We start from the raw sequence: 20,890 nt of genomic DNA, 5'->3' as shown, positions 1-20,890 counted from the left end.
AAATTCTTCGGGCACATATTCTCAGACAAGGGAATAACAGCCGACCCAGATAAGATAAAGGCCATTACTGACCTCCAAGCACCCACGACAACAGCGGGACTACGTTCCTTCTTGGGAATGGCCGGATACTGTGCGCGCTACCTCCCAAACTATGCCACGATCACCGACCCACTCCGCGCACTCCTGAAGAAGGACCAACCGTTTGTCTGGGACACACCCTGTCAAGCCGTGTTTACGACCATAAAGGAGAGCCTCACCAACAACCGGCAGCTGGCATACTTTCACCCAGAGTGGCACACCATGATCACGGTGGACCATAGTCCAGTGGGACTGGGAGCCATTCTCGCCCCGACTGACGCCAATGACAATGCTCGACATGCGGTGGTGGCATACGCCAGCCACGCCCTATCACACACAAATAGGGCCTATTCGCAAGCCGAGAGGGAGAGCCTCGCTGCAGTATGGGCCTGCGAAAAGTATCACCACTTTGTCATTGGCTGGAAAATGTAGCCTCGTGACGGACCATCAGGCCCTCCTCTCAATATTCGGCAATCCTAAGACCAAGATGCCACCCCAAATAGAACGATGGGGGATAAAAGGTTACAAGAATATGATTACGAGATCATCCACAAACCCGGGGGTGAAGCCAATCCAGCAGACTACCTGTCTAGGCACCCCATGTTAGACAAAGATGACGCCATGGCCCATGAGGCCGAAGAAAACATCTCCTACCTGTCCTCAAATGCTATGCCACCGACGATCTCAACAGCAGTATTTGAAGAAAGAAGCAAGGCTGACCCAACAATCAATGCCGCCGTTTCCCTCACCCGCTCCAACAAATGGAGAGAGCGCCAAAAAAGAGGAAACAGAGGGGAGGAGGCAGACATAAAAGATCTCAATCGGCTAGCCAAAATACATGGAGAACTGACAGCCACAGACCAAGGCATACTACTTCGAGGAAACAGATTAGTAGCCCCGAGAGACCTAAGAAAGACCTTAGTAACACTAGCCCACGAGGGCCACAGAGGGACCGACAACACAAAAAGGATCCTCAGGGACCACGTCTGGTTTCCGTATATGGATGCGGTGGTTGAAGACATGCTGATGCACTGCCGGCCCTGCCAACTAGCAGCAAAGGGGTCAAACCCGAACCCCCTCCAACCAACCACACTTCCAGCAAGACCCTGGCAAAAAGTCGCGATGGACTTCTATGGACCCCTAGAAGAAGGTGGATACCTGTTGGTAATCATCGACGAGTACTCAAGGTTCCCATTTGTCAAACAAATACCATCGTCATCATTCACTGAGACAGCACCCATTGTGGACGAACTATTCAGCGAGTGGGGCATCCCGAACATTGTCAAGACAGATAACGGGTCCCCGTTCCAAAGATGCAAGTTTGCCAGGCTTGCAGACCACCTAGGGTTCCGCCACCAGAAGGTCACACTGCTCTGGCCCCAAGCCAACAGGATGATGGAGCGGTTCATGGCCACCATCAAGTTAACCAGACAGAAGGCTGTAGTGGAGCAAATTCCCCACATGCAAGCTATCTGCAGCATGCTCAAATGTTACAGGAATACTCAGCATGACGCGACGGGAAAGCCGCCAGCCGAGCTCATGGTGAAATACCAACCCCGAACACGCATTCCCCGGTGGGAAGACTACACACCAGAAGAAGATACAGCCATCAGAGAACGAGACGCAGAAAAGAAGAGGAAGGCCAAAGAGTGGGCCGACAGAAAAAGGAGAGCGAAAGAACCCCAACTAGAGGTAGGACAAACTGTCCTAGTGTGGCAAACTCAGCGCAAGAAAACTGACACGTGTTACAGCCCAGAGCCCCGGGTCATCACAGCCATCAAAGGACCCATGAGCACGGCTACTGGTGAACCAGGGGACATTACGCAAAACTGCTCATTCTTTAAAAGGCTATATCTGGAAGAGCCAGAGACACAAGAGACGGCAAGTGAAGACCCAAGCGAGGAAGACGAAGTAGAACCCCCAGTTGAAACAGTCGGTGAAAACAGGGAATCCCTGGGCCGACCTCACCGAACAGTGAGAAGACCAGCGAGACTCATTGAACAGATGTGAACTGGCTTTCATGATAAGCACGGGCGAGGTGTTGTATGCGAGTAAAAGGGACACAGCCCCTTTAAGAGATAATACACACCAGGGCGGGAGGAGAGCGGAAGGGGAGGGACAGGGAGAGGGGAAAGTGAGGCAGTACGTTGTATGAAGGGAATAAAGACGGTTGATAAGAACCTTGGCTCCATGCATTCTTGGTGTGCGTGGGCGCAGATGAATGCGGAGCACCCCCAACACTATGTCGAATACAAATACCACAGAGTCACAGGGGAGAAACCTGTGCTGTGGATGGGCATCCAGGTACCAGGCATACATGAGTAATGCTGAGCAGAGCATCCAAAGCAGATAACGCCGGAGAACTTTGACAGGCGCCAATATCCGCATTCGAATTGAGAAAGCATTTGGCTACTGAAGCACTGCATGTTGGGAATTGAGTGTTAAAGCCCACAGCAGAATCATAATACATGTGATTATCAACACGTTGAATGTTTGGAGGCTGAGTCGGAAAGCCCACAGTCAACAAAGAAAGCATTGGCTAACTGAAATGTTGCATGTCAGGGAACTGAGTGTCCAAGCCCACAAACAACGGTGAAAGCATTTGATCATTGAAACAGAGGCGTAGGCAGGGTAGGGCCTGACCATGCAAGGCCCACCCAAAATCTGTAAATGCCCACTCAGCAGCACTGTGTGGGCATTTAGAGGGGTTAAATGTCACTGCGGTGGGCCCAAATGCATTGGCTTCAGGCCCCACTTGTTAAACAAACATGTCTATGCTTCTCCATTGAAATATTTAATTATATGAAACTGAATGCTACAACCCCTTGAACACTGAAAATGGGGAAATTAATCTGAAGGTCTAAAATGGATTGTGAGAAGAACAGAAGACTGTCAGAAGCTCTGACAGTACGACTGAACAGCATGATGGCTTGACAACAAGAAGCCTGCAACCTCCGGACCCACCTTGTGAGACAATCCCTTAATAAAGATACTGTATTCAGTGAATCCTTTGGCGTGAATTCTCCAACCTCTCTATAGGCCAGCGAATGCACACAGGCAAACATACATATCTCGCAGCATTAACGCTGCGTGGTGTGGCATGCTGGTGCAGAGAATTGACAATGACCTAACCTGCTGCGGGCAGGCGTGATGACATGAGCTTGTGGGTGGTGGTGTAGGGAGAGAAGAGTAAAGGAGGCAAGGAAACAGTCAGTTGGCAGAAGGAGACTCCCCGGGGGAAACGAGAGCACACTCAAACCCACTTGTGTTTGGACATAGGATGACCACAGCAGAGGACATGGTGGCAGAGTATTGCTGGCATAAGGACATTGTCATGAAGAGCAGCCAGAGGAGTTCCACAGTGGACACATATAGGCTCAACGCTACATCTAACGTTAATCTCTGAGTCGGACTCCTCTGTGTATTGTCATCGGGTTGGTCACAAAGTGGAGCTTGATGCGGCCCGATCTCAATACAAGCCAGGTTGTAGCATCTTCTTTGACTCAGTGTAGCGCCCTTTCTGTGGACCAACTTATTGTGTACATATTTATTTTGGGCTATGCACTAGGCTGGAGGAAGACAGCCCAGAAGTTGCCCATCCCACCGCTCCACAGTTATCCCAGACAGATGTAACACAATGTGATATCAGCAAAGCATACCTTGGCTTAGACCGGGGCTGGCGACAGATTGACTGGATATCGAGACATGATTTTGAGAGATGTGACTTCCATGGGGTGTAGCGGGTGCAGTTTCTGTCCCCTTCGCACGCAGGATGGACGGTAACATCATTCTGGATGGGAGGACACTGCATGTCTTTTCTTTGCCCGTCACTGAAACAGAACAGTAAGTGGGTAGCATCAAGGGACAGCTGTGAAGGCATCATGAAGTAAGACACAGACAGCAGCTTCGCCTTTCTACGAAAAGCTTCATTTATTTTAATGTCAGGATGGAGTAAGGCCTAACTTGCCCTATGCTAAGGTGGGATTTCCCTACCTAAAGAAAACTAAGGATAATCAGTGTCTATAAGTTCAAATGAAAAGTCTGCCTGTGTCCAAAACCTATACTTAAAAAAAAAGATAAAAAAGGTATTATAACTTTATCATATGTTTTTTACCTTTACAGAGTCAAAAAGTCCAAACGATCTTCCATTGAGACCATTGGCTTACTACATTCCTTTCTAAGACCTAGTTAACTCACAGCACCTCATCCACTTCATGAATGCATTTAAAAACTTTCTCTAAGTAAGTAACTAGAGCAATGATTAACAACATGATTTCCCCCTGCATGCAAATCTGCCGCCAATGCTCCCCATCATGTGTTTTGGACTTTCCATTCTATGTGAGGCCATTGCCTTGCAGAACAGGACCTGGTGTTTCAGTGTTTCTTTCTCGTTCTTTATCTTACACAGTCTGCGGATGTTACTCCTTTAGGCCATCTTTATTCCTAAAGTTTAGAATTTCCAAGGTGAGATACAGGTTCAGGCGGAATCATAAATATTTGGATCTTAGCCAGCCACATGGTGACTTTGTCCGGTATTTTGGTAGGATGTTCCAAGGCCTGCATATTACAACATCCTGGTGATAAAATGTCACATGTCTAGCTTTTTCTTGAGTCAAGATCCAATCCTGTCTCCACAATTTCACTTTTCCCGAGATGGGATTGGCCTATAGCTGTTCATCTGTCATAGCTAGGTTTTCTAGCACGTCTCAACATGCTCTTCTCCAGTCCTGCAGATCTTTATCATGACTGCCCACAATTGCTTCTTTTAGAATGCTGGTGCCTCTAACTGGTGTGTCCAGAATACAGTTCCGAAACAAGAACAGGTTTTTCCAAGTGACTTCTGCATGCACAGATATCAAGCCAAGCTTGTGTATTATTGTTGCAGCAGGTACACAGTTTGGGATCTTTAGTATTTTTTTTCCAGAATCCTGCTTCTAGCTTGCCTCATGTTTTCACTGGTATTGCCGCAGAGGCTTAAGCCCCAAAGGTCCCAGTTGGTAGTACCTTCATTTTGTAGAAGGTTAGGACTGGAATGATTGAAAATGTACCAAATTTCTTCCTAATCAACCTTACCTAGTTCGCTAGAGTTTGCATTTTAGTCCTACATATGTTCAGATGTGGTACCTCCCTCAGGGCTGTGCTTATGCAACTGCCCAGGTACATAAATTACAAGACTTCCATTAGCCTTTCGTTTTCTATATACCATGTTTTTCTGCCCAATTTCCTCCCTTTGGCGGTTTGACTTGTCAGGGTCTTTGATTTATTTACGTTTACTTTCAAGTCATTCTTTTGTACATATACAGTTAGAGCATTCAGTTGGTGTTGCAGACCCACTGGAGTTTGGTCTATTAAGACCAGGTCGTCCGCGTATAGGAGATGGTCAATAGGGCTCCATCAATATTAGAGGGAAGCTTATTGCATTGTTCAGAGTGGCTGAAAGATCTGAGAGAAAAAGATTGAACAGAGCTGGTGCCAAAGGGCAACCCTGTTTTAGACCTCTTGATGTTTTTATTGGGCAAGACAGGGAGCCACTTTGGTGCAGCTTTATCTGTAGCTCTGTGCCTATGTGCAGTTCTCTTAGTGCTTCCAAAATGTCCCACGGACAGCCCCATTTAGTCAGTTTGTTCCACATATTCCTTCGGTTTATTGAATCGAATGCCTTTGATAGATCGATAAAGGCCAGGTAGGTCTTCCCGTTAAGGTTATTAAACCGCTTTTTCATAAGGTTTATTACAAACACATTCAATGATGTGTTAATTCCCTTAACAAAGCCTTACCGCCAGCTATCCAGCCGCCCCGCTGCCAATGTCCATGTGTCCAAGGCTGCGAGTACCAACTTAGCAAACACCTTTCCAATCACATCCAGAAAGACAATAGGGCGATAATTGGTGGGATTTGCCCTATTGCCCATCTTGAATATGGGCACCACTATAGATTTTTTCCAGGTAGCCGGAACCTGTTTGAGCTTCTTGATACGACCAAAAAGTATCCCTAACAACGTTGCCCATAATTTTGGGTCTGCCTTCAGGATGGCATTTGTCAAGCCGCCTGGTCCAGGCACTCTTGAGTTACTGGCTCTGTTGATGACCAGCCGTATTACTTCCTCCTTAGTGGAGAATGACCACTCAGGGCCGGGACGTCTCATCTGGCTCATTGAACACTTTTGTAAAGTGGATCATCCACTCCTCTTCAGTTACTGCATTTGATTGTAGAGCGGTTATTGGGCAATTGTTTGAATTTAGGAGTTTGCAGATGTCTCCTATTTGCTTTTTGGCGATTTTGCCCCGCATATGTTCAGCGTGTTATGATCTGATATGATATGGCATTTATAACGTGCCTATACACAAGTATTTCAAGGCGTGACGAGGCAGGGGAAGGGGAACAGAGGAAAAACAGACAGCGATCATACTAGGCCAGGTGACTTTGAGAATGCGCAAGTGCAGGGAAGGGGGAAGTGGAAAAGTGCAGAGGGGAGGACGGGAGTGGGCAGTGCAGTAGATGGGATCGACCGTTAAACTAAATAGAATAAATAAAAGCAATAAGTAAATGGTGCGGCCAGTTAGTGGCAAGTGCAAGGGTAAGTGCAGACATCAGGTGTCAAGTGCTGGTAGGGAACTGTAGGGATACAGAAAACAGTCCTCAAACACGGGGGTGGCCAGGGAGGCAGTGCAGGTGTGCAACTGGCGTGGGAGGGGACCTGGGCCTGAGATCAGAGGGTAGCCAGGTGGCCAGTGCAGTTTCAGCCAGGAGTTCAGCAGAGGAGAGGAGGAGAGGAAGCAGAAGCAAAGAGGAAGGTTTTGAGGTGCTTACGGAACCGGAGATGGTTCTCCTCAAGTTTCAGGGAGGTAGGGAGGCTGTTCGAGAGGGAGGCCCCAGCTGAAGAAAAAGATCTACCACCATTTCGTTGCTTGGAGAAGTGACTGACCCTGGGGGAGTTGGAGGTGGATGAGTGAAGAGCTCGAGATAGAAGATATTTAGGAAGAGAGTGTTGAAGGTATTGAGGCCCCACAAGGCCTTATGGACAATGCAGAGGGTTTTGAACTGAATCCTCGCAGCCACTGGGAGCCAGTGCAGAGATTTCAGTCCTGGAGAGATACGATCCCAGGGCTTGAGGCCAACGACAAGTCTCGCAGTCCTGTTCTGGATGAGTTGCAGAGGGCGGAGAGTAGAAGCAGGACGATTTAGAAAGAGGCTGTTGCAGTAGTCCAGCCTAGAGAACCAGAGCTCTGGAGACAGTGAGCTTCTGTGGGAAGGAGAGGAGAGGAAGAATACCTCTGAGGAGGTGCAGCTGGTAGTGTGAGTTCTTAGAGACGTCAGAGATGTGAGCAGAGAAGGAGAGTGTGGAGTCGAAGATGACCCCGAGGTGTTTAGCCTCACAAGTGGGAGCAGGAAGTGGTCCAAGAAAGGCCGGCCAGAGAGTGACAGGAAAGAGGGAGTGGGTGTGCCGATGAGAAGAATCTCGGTTTTACTAGCATTAAGGCAGAGATCATTGGCGGCACACCACTCCTGGATATCAGACAGACAGTCAGGGATGAGAGAAGGAGAAGAAGTGACGGAAGGGAGCCTGAAAATGAGTTGAGTGTCATCTGCATAGCACTGAAAGTTGGGGCAGTGAGCAGCAATGCAGTGGGCAAGAAGTGCCAGGTTTTGGTTGAACAACCAGGGAGAGAGGTTAGACCCCTGGGGAACACCACAGGTAGAGATAGAGATAGAGATAGAGATAGAGATAGAGGTAGAGATAGAGGAGAGGAAGGACCCAAGTTGGACCTGGGAGAGTCGATCAGAGAGGCAAGAGGTCAGCCAAGCCAGGGCCTAATTGGTGATACCCAGGTTATCACAGAGAAGATTAAGCAGGATGGCATGGTTGACCATGTTAAAGGCAGAAGAGTGATCTAGTAAGAAGAGGACACAGGGAGTGTTGGAATCGAGGTTCGAAAGCAGGTCTTCATGGAGTTCAGGAGAGCAGTTTCCATGCTTCTGGCAGCTCTGAAGCCAGACTAATGGTCATGGAGACTACCAACAGATTCAGTGTGAAGATTCAGCTGGGAGATGGTCAGCTTTTCCAGGAGTTTGCCCAAGAAAGGAGTGATGGAGTTTGGGCGATAGTTAGCCGGCCAGGACGGGTCGGCAGAGGGTTTCTTAAGAAGAGGGTGCACAAGGGAGTGCTGCAGGGGGAAAGGGAAGACTCCAGTGGTGAAGGAGTGGTTGCAAAAGTCAGCCAGAGCAGGGGCCAAGGTGTCAATGGGATCCTTGATGGTTTTGGAGGAACAGAGGTGAACTTGTTTTGATGAGACTTTTATAGATCGGACTTGTCTGGAAACCTTGTCTGAGGAGAATAGGGGAAAGGCAGAGAAAGAGGGAGGAGAGGTAGCCGAAGAAGGGCCAGAAGAAGAACAGAGGGTAGAGAGGGCAGGGGGAGAGGAAGAGAGAGGACAAGATCTGCATGAGATTTAGTGATGAAATGAGAAGCCATGGCCGTGCAGAGGACCTGGGAGGGTATAGCAGAGGTAGAAACTACAGCAGGATTGGCCAGCTCCTTGCAGATTAGAGTTTGGCCAAGTTGTAGATGCCGCAGAGACGCAGACTTGGACTTGGGCTCTCTTCTTAGTGCGGACAGAGAGCCAGTATTGCCTTTGGAGCAGGTGGCAAGGCAGTTTGGCAGAGGATGTACCGGAAGCACGCCATTTCCTCTCAGCCACACTGCACTTGCGTTTAAGGGTGGCAAGGTCTGAGTCATACCAGGAGTTGCACTTGGCTTTGGGCTTCAAGCAGATCCTTATGACAGGGGCAAGAACATCGAGAGTATCAGATATAGCAGAGTGGAGCATTGAGAGGGCTGTGTCAGGGTGTGAGTCAGCCAAAGGGGCGGGGGTGAGAAAGTGGTGGCGAAAGCCTCAACTGACACGCGCTTCATGAGTCAGATAACTGAGTGGGTAGGTGGCAGTGCTGGAGTTGGCTTGGCCTGAGGGGTGGAGAGAGTGAGTTGGGAGAAAAGGAGAAAGTGATCAGTCCAGGAGAGAGGAGTGGTGAGAGGGATAGAGAGGGGAAGGTCTGTAGGGATCAGAAAATCAAGAGTGTGCCCTGCAGAGTGAGTCGGGCAGAGGGGAGGATAGAGATTGAGAGAGAGTTGCAGAGGTCACAAAAGAGTCCAGAGAAAGGACAGGAAGCATCCAGGTGGATGTTAAAGTCTCCAAGAAGGAAGAGTTGAGTGGTCGAGACCAGGAGGGAAGAGGAGAGGTCCGTCCACTCAGAGAGGAAGGAGGAGACCTGACCAGGTGGCCTATAGATGGTAACCACAGTAAGGGAATGGCTAGAAGAGAGAAAGAGCCTGCAGACGAGGCATTCAAAAGAGTAGTAAGCCTGCATAGGAATGACAGAGGCAGGAATCATTTTGGGGAAGATCAGGGCTACACTCCCTACAGAACGGTTGGACCTGGGTGCAGAGAGGATCTTGTAGCCATCAGGCAGGAGGATATCAAAGCTTGTGACAGAGCTGGCCGCGAACCATGTCTCAGTGACATCAAGGTCGAGTTCTTCCATGAGGCGGCAGATGTCATAGGAGTGTTTGACAGCTCAGCAAGAGTTAAGACTGGCAATATGGAGAAGGTTGCCTTCCTTGAAAGACTTCCAGGGACGGGTACAAATCAGAGGTACGCCCTGCAGAGGTGTTAAGGAGGCCCGAGGAGGTGCATAAGAGGAAGGAGGAGAGGGCAGGGTAGACAAGGAGAAGAAAGCAGGGGGAGGCAAGGAAGCTGTAGAGGGGAGAGAGAGGACAGCAGGAGAAGGAAGGAAATTGATGAGGCGTGGGAAGCGTCTATCAAATAGGAGGAGATTGGCCTGAGGGCCTTGGACCAAGACGGTACCATGCAGGTAAACATTTATGATGACCTTAGAGGAGTCGAAGGAGGACAGGAGGGCCTTCCACTTGGTGCCACCATTAATGGGAGAAGAAGAGAGAGGAGAAAGCACAGAGACCATATGAAGAGTCCATAGGTCTGGCGAGGGAACGACAAAGAGAATGTCGGTGAGGGTTTGCCTAGAGGAGGCACTGGTGTAGGTGTCAGCGATAGAGAGGCCTGGGTTAGAGACCATGATGTCCTTTTTAAACTTCTTCCTACCAGATTTAGTGAGGAGATCAGGATAGTAGATAGAGAAGCCGTTAGAAAAGATAGGAAAGACAGAGAGCACCATAGAGTAGGTAGGAAGGGGAGGGAAGAGGAAGGGAGGAAGGAGGGGAGAACACTATGGAGGGACACAGGGAGGGGCGCAAGCAGACGAGGCAGAGAGAGAAGAGACAATACTAGACAATTGGACAAGACGATAGGCGCTCAGAAAATGGTAGAAAGTTTGCTAGATGAATGCTTTGCTAAGAAGTCAAAACCACAGAATTGCACTACTTTCACAATATTGTTTAGATACTGGAGAAAAACACACCTAAGTCTGAAAGTCCTGTATAAGGGGAAACGGGCCTAGGTTTCACAATACAATTTTAAATACTTTCACAATGCAATTTTAAGTACAGGAGAAAAACACACCTAGGTCTGAGAGTTTGCTAAGTGGCACGGTATACAGGGTAGAGTTAAGGCTCCACTCCTAACCCGGGCCACTCCTACCTTACTTAGTAGCTGCTGGTAGACGGCTGGCCACTGGCTTCCCCGGCTGACAAGGCTCCACTCCTAAACCGGGCCACTCCTACCTTACTTAGTAGCTGCTGGTAGACGGCTGGCCACTGGCTTCCCCGGCTGACACCTGCAGACACTAGATGGAGCCGCCTCTGCATAAGCCTCCCTTAGCCACAGCGGCTCCTGGGCAGGGGGTGCCCTGGGAAGGTCAGAGATGAACAACAAGCTGCCAATCAGGGTAGGAAGACGTGCTGGGAGGAGGGGGGGGGACAGGCAACAAGGAAATGGAAGCAGGGGAGGGTGGGAGGAGGTAGAAAAATGACGGCGCTGGGAGCGCTAAACTTATTTTGTTAAAATTAAACAAAGAGGCCCAGGAGGGACTCTGACCATGCAACACTCACCTGCTCAATGCCAGAAAATGTTCCTGTATCGTTTTATGTTTGCAGGATTTTAACCAATTTTTGTAGCAGCATTGTCTAGATTTGATTAGATCCCTAGGAATGGGAGAGTGGTCTTTTTTTAGTCTTTTTATGTCTTCTCGCATTTTTCTCAAGCCTGCCACAAAATCCAAATCAAAGAAATGTTTATGGGCAATGTCAATTCTTGATCCCGTCTCTTTTTTGTTTCTTCAAACACCATCAATAGTTTGGGGTATTCCAAGCTAGTACTTTTGTCCTCATTCTCTTTAGATTGTAGTTTGTGAAGTCGTTTGATCAATTCTTCGAGTCTCGTGTGTATCGATTTTTAGACGATTGTGGCCTTGGGTGATCTCCACTGGACAAGGATAGTATTCTCTTGGGGTTCGCGACAGCACAATACAAGTTAGCTTGATTATAGTATAGTCGCTTGAATATGATGGAATTACCTCAAGGACCATTACCCATGGTAGGAAGTTCCCAGAAACGAAAATATAATCCAATACCTTGGATGAATTGGCCCTCTACCAAGTTGCGCTAGCTGGGATATCACCACTGACCTGACCATTTAATACATGCAGGTCACGTGATTCAGATTCTCCAGACCAAAGCCGGCCCTTTTCACCAGCAGCAGTCTGACATTCCACTTCCTCAGAACAAAGAGTTGGGGGTTCCTTCAATGCAGCCATATTGAAGTCCCCACATATGATAGTCAGTGGTTCCTGCAATGTTTCTGCTAGGTTGTCAAGTGATGCCATCATTTCCTTAATAAAGGTGTCCTCTATTCCTGCGAGTTCTAATATACATTCCATAAAATTAGCCATTCAGACATGTTGGTTATTATCCCCAAAGTTTTAATCAGCATTACCTGCGTGTAAAGATTTAGGTTCCATAATTCTTGGACGCTAAAGTGATTCTCCTGGTTTATAAGGGTAAGTAGCCCAGAGGCTGGTTTTCCCTTTTTGCCCATCGTAGCAGGATTGAGGAATGTGGTAAATCCATTGAGTACCGGTGGGGACCGTAGCCAAGTTTTCTACAGGCAAAGAATTGATTTTCAAAGCTGTCCCACCTTAGTTCCTGTTTACCCATCAAATGGCCAAAGCCCCTAGTGTTCCAACTGCAGATGGCCCACCCGGCTTGCAGAGAATCGAGGGATGGCTAGGTTTGCATTTTTTTCTTAACTACCAATGCTTCTGCCAGCCATCCCCACAACTCTTTCCTTTCCCCACCACTTTTGTTTTCCTGTTGAATAGTTACTCTTCTTTCGGCTCTGACAGAATTATCCATTGAAATACATGGAATACTCTAGGAACCTTTCCATAACCAAATCTTCTCCTAGCGAGTCTCCCTCAAACTGTTTTTGTGGGGAGATCCTTGTAGGTACAATTTCCTTGCTCTTTGGGTCTTTTGGTTTAGGTACCAAGGTACAATTACTTTCTTTCAATGCTTCTGCTAGGGTTCATTTTTTGAAGAATGTTCGAGAATCGTTCGATTTGATATTGAAATGAGTGACGCCTTCTTTAGTATTCTTGTTTTGCTTCACCCTCTTGTCTTGGGGCTTTGCCTTTGGAGTCTTTTTTTGCTTTTTCATCCTTTCAAAAGGTGGCTAGTCCATAGCAGGTTTGTCTGGTAAGGCTGCCAAGGGAACACTATCATCAAAGGTTTGCACCGTAAAGCTTTCATTTCCACCACTTTTCTGGGAGCGCTACCCTGCTCAGCCTCTTTCTCAGTGGAATGGGTCAGTATTCCCAGTGTGATTACTTCATTTAAGGGTTCCGGTAACAACCCCCCCCCTTCCTACAGGCACCATTACTTAAAGACTGCCATGCCCCTTCAGGCAGGCTAAGATCCAGACAGACATAGGTCTGGGAATCTGGTTCGAGTAGGTCTTCCCTGCTCAGGCTTCCTTTTCCCTGGGTCTGGTGTCCAAAACATTTTTCATCGATTACAGGGTCCAGTATCTGAAGTAATAAATTCGTAGTTTCTTCTTTATTCTTGTCGAGTTTTCCATGGACCGCCATTACAAAACCCTCAACGAAAATCATTTTGGAGTGTAGCATGGCGGCTAGGGTAATTTGATCCTTTAGAGGGTCATCAATTGCTTCATGAAGTTTCATAAAAGGGGTCATAACCAAGGACAATGCTGCTATTGTGTTGGCGTTGATTGTAGAATCATCCTTAGCCTTCCTACTTGGCCCCTTATTTTCTCTATGATCTTCCTGGTGAGCGTCCTCCCAATTTAGCTCCTGATTCATATATGGGGTTTGGGTCAAAGCAGGCTCATCCTCAGAACTATCAGATGCTACCTCAATCCTGTGCCGCTTTCTATCCTTGGTGCCCCTTTTGGGTTGCTGGGGAGAGGATTCTCTGATAATTTCTGGGGGGCACATGAGGGCACTTTTCCCCTTACTTCTTTATTGCTCCTGGCTGTCGGATTTGGCCCCCCATTTGTGGCTGATATTCTACTGAAGGTGCTGGTTTGCTTCTGTGTTTGTTAAACCTGATCGAGCAGCCAGGCCATCCTCTGTAGATGGCAAACAGGCTGCCCGAGTCGGCCCTCCTTCTGCGGCTTCTAAGAGAGCATTAAGAGCTCTCATTTTGGGTGGTGGACCCCTCGTGTTAATTTCGCTCTCGAGCCAGCCATTGTTTTCCTTAGCGCTCTTCTCCAACTGGTTCCAACTAGCGAGAAGTGTAGCGTCTTCAACTTCTTCCAATACCTGCTTGTTTCCCGATGGATCATCCCTCAGGTTCTTTGCGATCTTCGTGCCTTGGTTTCTGTAGTGGAATCTCTGCAGGGTGCTGATCTTGCGTATGCCCAAGGACGTTAGCTTCCATTGGCTCGTTCCTTTATGGGGATCAGGGTTGTAGTGCCGCAGGTTTTCCAAGACTGGGGAAATTTAGCACATTCTGTAATTGACTTTCTCCCCATATTAATTATGTTTCAGGGGCCCTGAGCACTATCATATTTTTCAGCAGGGCAGGTCTCAATGTGTGAAGTGCAGCGTGCTGGCTCCGCAAGGCCCAAATGTGTTGTTGTAATAAAGTCCCCTGTGGTGCTGTGTGAGCACAACTGCTCTTTTCTTTACGGGCTAAGATGAAATCAGTCTGAGCTGTCAGGTCGATTTGTTGATAGTTGCTAACCTGCCAAGGCTTACATACAGTTTCTGTGAAGCTGGTCCCAAAGCCCTCCCCTTCAGTTCCTCGTTCAGCCCCTTTCCTAGTAGCGCGACTTACTCCAATGTTTCTGGGATTTTTGAAGGTCATAGTGGATCGGCTATTTTTAGTGGTGGCGATGAGGGGGGCACTGGCAATGGAGCCATATTTCTCCAAGAAAGTATCAGTGGAGGTGGTAGCTAGGACTTCCGCCGAAAGTGCGGTGGTGGTGGCTGGAGAGCGCACCGTGGGATTACAAAGTGGGACTAAAGCACAGCAGGGAATCACTAGTTTTGCAGCTGCAAAGCAAGTCCTTGTGAGGTCCCTCCTCCTTATCCCCACTCGGCTCACTCACCTCTTCGGGATCAAGCTTGGTCTCAGAATCAACCTCAAGCTCATTAACGCTTGGTCTCCCAGACTGCGTGACAGTGAGTAGGATAATGTGCATGGCTCTTGCTCTTTTAGCAGCGACAAGGCAGAAAGGAGTTGGTTAAGCAGCTAGCAGCAACTGCAGGGAATTGCTCTCACTCAGCTCTCGCTCTGCTTAGCGAATGAGACTGGGTAGTTGAAGGTTTTGGAAACTCCTCCTCAAAAGGCAACAGCAAAGGCAGACTCCAGCACCAGTCTGCAGGGAACTGCTCTCACTCAGCTCTCACTCTGCTTCGCTCTGTGAATGAGACTGGGTAGTTGAAGGTTTTGGAAACTCCACCTCAATAGGCAAAAGCAAAGGCAGACTCCAGCACCAGTCTGCAGGGAACTGCTCTCACTCAGCTCTCACTCCGCCTATACTTGCCCTCACATGTAAATCTATACAATGTGTCGGAATGTCAGCAGCAAAATGAATAGTGTTCATAAGTAAAGTTCTGCGCTTCTTCCAGCTCTTTGTCCTTCTTTTAGCTTCCCCGTTTTTGCAAATTCGAAATAGTTCCACAAAGCACTCGGGGTTCCCTTCCCCAAGCTTTCAACACAGTTCAACAGTTCCTCTAAAGGCCTTGGGGGTTCCCTTCCCCAAGTTTCAACATAGTTCATAAAGTCTTGGGGGATCCTTCCCCAAGACGCAGACTCTTTCAGCAGACAAAAACTCAAACGTCAGTTCAAATCTTCTGGCTCTCACAACAGTATCAGTTCAACTTCTTGTTCATTCTCAATGGGTCATTCAGTCTAGGTTCAGTTGTCGGACCACATGGTCCACCAACTAGAGGTTACGCAACTGATAGCCATGCTTTCTTTGGTTCTTTTCAAATAGTGGTTCTGGATCTGGGCACAGTTATCGGACCACACGGTCCACCCATCACAGGTCACGCAACTGATAACCCTTTGCACTTTGCTATACTTCTACATTCTTCAAGTTCTGGCCAACACAGGTTTTCCTCTCTCAGCCTTTAGTCCTGTGAACTCTTGTATCTTGGAGCAATACTTATTTCACATTTTTCTTGACAGTCTTTTTGGCTTTGCCACAACTTGTATCTCATACAATTCACTCGGTGGTAATTTCACCCTTTTAACCACCTTGCTTTCACTTCATCTTGCTTTCACTGCATTCATAAATGCTCATACTGGTTCAGCACTTGTTCTGCTTTGCTGCCGTATTCAAAACATACTTAATATATCCTTTAGTTAGATTGGTATTCAATATGGATTGTTGCACCTTTCAAAAGTACTGTATATACTGGTTAGCTTGTTCGCTATTCATCGTCATCTCATTTGACCTTCCATAGCATGTACAATACAATTGAGTTCGTTTAGCATTCAGATACTTCAGATTTTCATCCCCGGAGCGCCCCGGTGTGAGTGTTCCCGTTTCCACACTTGGAAGTGTAAGTGTTCGCTCCTCCAGGCTTCTCGGTTTCCTATTCTTAGCTTTGCTTCCTTCCGGGCTTCCCTGCGAGCAGCGCTCACTGTCATGGGCAGTACACAGGCCCGCACTTCCACGGCGTGAGCTGTTGAGAGCCTCTCTCCCTCTCTGAGAGGCCAGCAGCACATAGGAGGCTTCGGTGCCCCACAGCTTCTATTGTGGGCACTGGGGAGAAAAAATGGCAGCCGTCTTGACCCTCTTAGTGCTGGCGTCTCCCTCATATTCCTGCTTGACCCGGTTTCTCTCCAGTCGGTTTCTCCATACACTGCATCCTGTGCCAGCTCCTTCTCCCTACGCCAACTCTCCCTCTCACTCTTATACACCTGCAGCTTGTTAACAGGCTGCAGGTACAAGTCATCCTCATTGATTGCCTGACTTTGGTGAAGCTGATTAGTGGGGCATGCCCGACTATTGTAATGGAACTCCTTAAGAGCCCTCTACCTCATCTCATTGCCAAAGTGGTGTAAATGCAGGGGAGTGTGCATAACTCCTAATTGTTTCTTCCTCGTACCAGTCTTATGATAAAAGGTATGTGGAACATTTTGGTCAGAATAAAGAGTCAAGGGCTGATAATAGCCTACAAAGGCAGGGGGAAATTAGATTTACTTTCACAAAGGAAAGGGGGTTACCATGTCTCACCCAAAGACGTCCTCTCCCTACTCCCAAAGTTCCCTCCACCCAGGTGATCCTCCCTCGCATATCCACCCCCAGGATCGGGATCCAAAAGCAATGACCATTCTTTGGCCACCTGAGGAGAGGATGCCGAGGGAAAAGAGGTGAGGACGCCCTCAGGATCCTCATGCAGCACACATCTTCAAGCACCACAGACAAGTACTGCACTTCAAAGAAGTACTCCTCTCCTGGACTCCCTGGTATAGTCACCAGGAAGAAGTCCAGGAGTAGAGCGCTTTTTTGCTGTACAGGGGTTCAGATTCTAGACATGTTTGAAATATAAAGGTGCTTAGACTCTACTCCTGGAAGTCCCTAGTTGATAGCAAGTAAAAAGCATAGGCTCTAGCAAGTCCATCGAATTAGTAAATGCACTCATTCAACATGGAGGTACCTCTGTACATCTAGTGCAGTACATTTACATGCCACTGATGCTGGCATCAAAATCTTTACGTTTAATAAAAATAACTTACAGTGGATTTGACAGACAGTGCTTCACTCACCAGGTCCTGTTATACGGACTTCCTTGGTGAGGCCGTGTTGTGGAAGTAATTCAAACACCATTGTCACAGCTCCTTTCTCCAGTTTTGTGGTGCCGTTGGGAGCCATGGTGACTTGAGATACCATAGAGGTTGAGGAAACAGATGTCACCCGGGACGAGACCCCAGATGATGATGAAAAAGATGTCACCTTGGAGGAGACCATGACACGGGACACTGGGGGGGCCTTGCTTTGCGTGATCATTCCCACGTCTGTAAAAAATAACACCATATTTAATAAACTCTTCAGGTGTTTCTTTATAGTGCATGTCTCACAGTACATTGTTAGCTTAAGTTCTTCACCAGCTGCATTTTGATAAAAGAGATCTATTCAAATTATGAAGCATCAATGCACGATTTGGCAGAAATTAATTCCACTTCTTTCTGCTGTCTTGCCCTTGGCCCTCTCTTTATGTAATGCCTTAAGTTCTCTCTCTCTCTCTCTCTCGCTCTCTCTCTCTCTCTCTCTTTCCCTCACTCACACACTCCCCTCTCTCTCTCCCCTCTCTCTCTCTCTCTCCCCCTCGCTCGCTTTCCCGCTTTCTCCCTTTCTTTCTCTCTCTCTCCCCCCTCGCCCTCTTTCTCTCTGATAGGCACTGCCCACTCTCTCTGTCAAACCTTGGTCTATCTTGCTTTATCAAAAGATTCAAAAGACAGTAAGGGGGTTTCTCCTCTACTAACCACTTAGACGTGTGTATAACCCTGTATAGCAGGACTTGGAATTAGATGGATCCATTTGTGTATAATGTTAGTACTTTCTTTGAATTAGAATGAGGTACTCGATATAGTCTAGTAACTAAGGGCAATCACTAATTCACGAATTTTATGTAATGCATGTCCGGATTGTTCCCTTCTGAACATGGGCCCATATAGAACTAAAAATACATTGAGGTACCATGGACACTCCTGATAGAAGCAACAACACAAAACACATTATGTGTATTTAATTGCCTAGGAACAATGTTGGTATTTGTAACAGTGAACATATTTGGAAAACATTTGGAGAGATGTTCATTTTATTTTATGTAAGAATGTAAATTTGAAAATCTTTTCAAATGCATTTTGGGAACACATTGTTTACCATACCCCGTAAATGTTATATTGATTGATTAATCCTTTATCTGTATTTCCACGCAATTATACATTTGGTTATAGAAAATTTCAAACACACTTGAGTTGTTCTTTTAGTGTTAAACCTGAATACACATTTTTAGGTTTGCTTCCTATTTGAGTGCAACCCTTTTCCCAAGTGATTTGTGTAGGACATTATCTTTGTTTGTTGAGCTAGAAAAAGTCCCAACATAAATAGGAAAGTGCCTATTTGAGACAGAAAACACATGGTTCGGATAGAAAAAGGCTCTGGGATGCAGTGAACCCTGTATGATAGAGAAAGAAACATTATTGAGATATAACGAGCCCGGCTAAGGGAGACTAATTGTGACAGAGAAAGGATCTGAGCCCGGCTAAGGGGTGAATAGTGAGTCACCCGAGAAAGTGTATTCTCTGAACATTATAAAAGGGAGATCTGAGCCCGGAAGAGGGGTATCCACATTATCGACTGTGATATAAAAAGGGATCTGAGCACGGCTGAGAGAGATCCAGGGTGAGACATTCTAATTGATTACTCAAAAGAGGAAAGGAACTTTGTGTTTATTTTGTTCTTGTAAATCAGGCCCTCTGAGTCAAGAAACTTTTGGAAAGCAAAGAGACTTGCATCACAGAAGCTCGTGATGCTGGTAATGGAACTATGTCCTCGTGCCAAAGAAGCCAGACTGCATTATTATTATTTGATGGTCGTAGCTTGCTCCTATCTGTAGATTTAGGTTTAGATAGGCGTTTATCACACCCTTGTTAAAGTTCAATAAACACCCTTGAACTGTGGTCACTTGTGTCTGTCTTACGGTTGATAGCATGCCTTCCTTAAATGTGATGTCAGAAGTGGAATGTGACTCAATTTAAACAAATTGGGGAACCCTACAATTTCAGAAGCTTGGTCATAGAGCCTCCAACCCCTCTATTGCCACGAAAGAATCAATCGACTTTGATATCAGTAGAGACGCTACTCTCCCTCCTGGGAAAAGAGGAATGATTCCGACAGACATAATTTTGATACCCCCGCTGGGTCTTATATACGATTGGCACCAAAACCTGGCCTGGCTTGGAAGTTCAGTATCAACGTTCTAGCGGGATCGATCCAAAGTAAAGGTTCCCTTACAGAACCATGGTGAAATCCCATTTGAACTACATCGTGGGGACAAAAAACCTGTACTTATAATGTAGCACAACCTAACAGGAAACAGAAGGTCCATCTATATCACATAAATCTCTTAAAAGAGTGGAAGGAAATCCCACCTGCGACCAATGCCACAATACTACCCTGTTTGGTGACAGAAGAGATAGACAACTTTGAATGAATTCCTCAAGAGCTATATTATCAACAAGAAGAAGATTTAAAGGATTTAATTATATTGTTCACAGTGTATTCTCAGAGAAACCAGGAAGAGTGAAAGGCACCTACCACTACATTAGAATACCCAAGGGAAAAGTGGTTAATCTGAAACCATATAGACTCATAGAAGCCCATAGACAGATTGTGGTTATGGAAGTGAATCAAATGTTAAGAGAAAATATTATTGAACCCTCTTCAAGCCCATGGTGCTCCACTATCGTATTGGTCACCAAGCCTGACAATTCCTGGAGGTTTTACATAGATTTCCGCCAAGTTAATTCCATTTCCGACTTTGATGCCTATACCATGTGTATGGGAGTGAGGGGCCCCCAGCCCCTCTCGCGGCGTACACTCCTCAGTACGAAGCTTGGACCACGTGCCTCCGGTAATGGGGTTGCCCCTTGCCCTTATGTAAAGTTAACCACGGTTGACCGCTACATAGATGGGACTACTGAGCAGGACACGGGGCATCCATCTTTTGTGCCCCCTTTCGACTCCATCTTGGGTAAACAGGCCTCACTGCGATAGTACAGCAAGGCTCAGCTCCCCCTTCCACCGCAGCAGCCAAGGACAGAGACACACACACACACAAGGCGCACAGGCAGCTGGCTGGCCCCCACCCTTGCACTCTCCTGCGAAGTAAAGCTCCGCACTCCCATTCTCATGCTGAAGCTGGAGAAAGTTGCAACAACCAATATGATACAGTTTTCTTCCTCTGAGATCACTGCTAGCATGAGAACCAGCATGTGAACCAGGATGAGCTAAGCACTTTTTGCTCGTTCGTCCCCATAAACGTGCAAGCCACCCACCCCCATTTAGAGTAATTTATTGCCATCCTGACCCTGCGCTTGCTGTAAGGTATTTCTTTCAAGTGCCAGACCCTCGCCTGCGCTGCAAAACCCACCCAACACACCCACTACTAACCTTAAGCACCTTGCCACAATATATGTTTTTACTTATACTAATAGGTCTAAAGCTTAGGAGATATGTGACACAGCTTGACTCTTTTTACATGCACAATAAAGGTCAAGACCTCCAATTAAAGCCACGAATGACCCAATTGTACTGACAATAAATACTATGTGTGATTTGTGTAGAAATATGAAAAG

At 47.1% G+C, this 20,890-nt stretch overlaps 1 protein-coding gene across 4 annotated transcripts in view; it reads right to left on the bottom strand.

Moving 5' to 3' along the window:
- Nucleotides 1-20,890, bottom strand: part of LOC138521418 (myosin light chain kinase, smooth muscle-like) — a 604,815-nt gene that overhangs the window by 367,679 nt on the left and 216,246 nt on the right. For all 4 annotated transcript variants that reach the window (XM_069634224.1, XM_069634225.1, XM_069634226.1 and 1 more), the window contains exons 3-4: nucleotides 17,297-17,545; nucleotides 3,738-3,908 (exon numbers count right to left, since the gene is read on the bottom strand). In XM_069634224.1, the coding sequence (XP_069490325.1) occupies nucleotides 3,738-3,908; nucleotides 17,297-17,545 (420 nt within the window). The remainder of the gene's footprint in view (nucleotides 1-3,737; nucleotides 3,909-17,296; nucleotides 17,546-20,890) is intronic.

The sequence above is a fragment of the Ambystoma mexicanum genome, chromosome 13 (genome assembly GCF_040938575.1).
Source record: "Ambystoma mexicanum isolate Mex_15411 chromosome 13, UKY_AmexF1_1, whole genome shotgun sequence".
Lineage (NCBI taxonomy): Eukaryota > Metazoa > Chordata > Amphibia > Caudata > Ambystomatidae > Ambystoma > Ambystoma mexicanum.
This window is presented reverse-complemented; position numbering and strand designations above follow the sequence as displayed.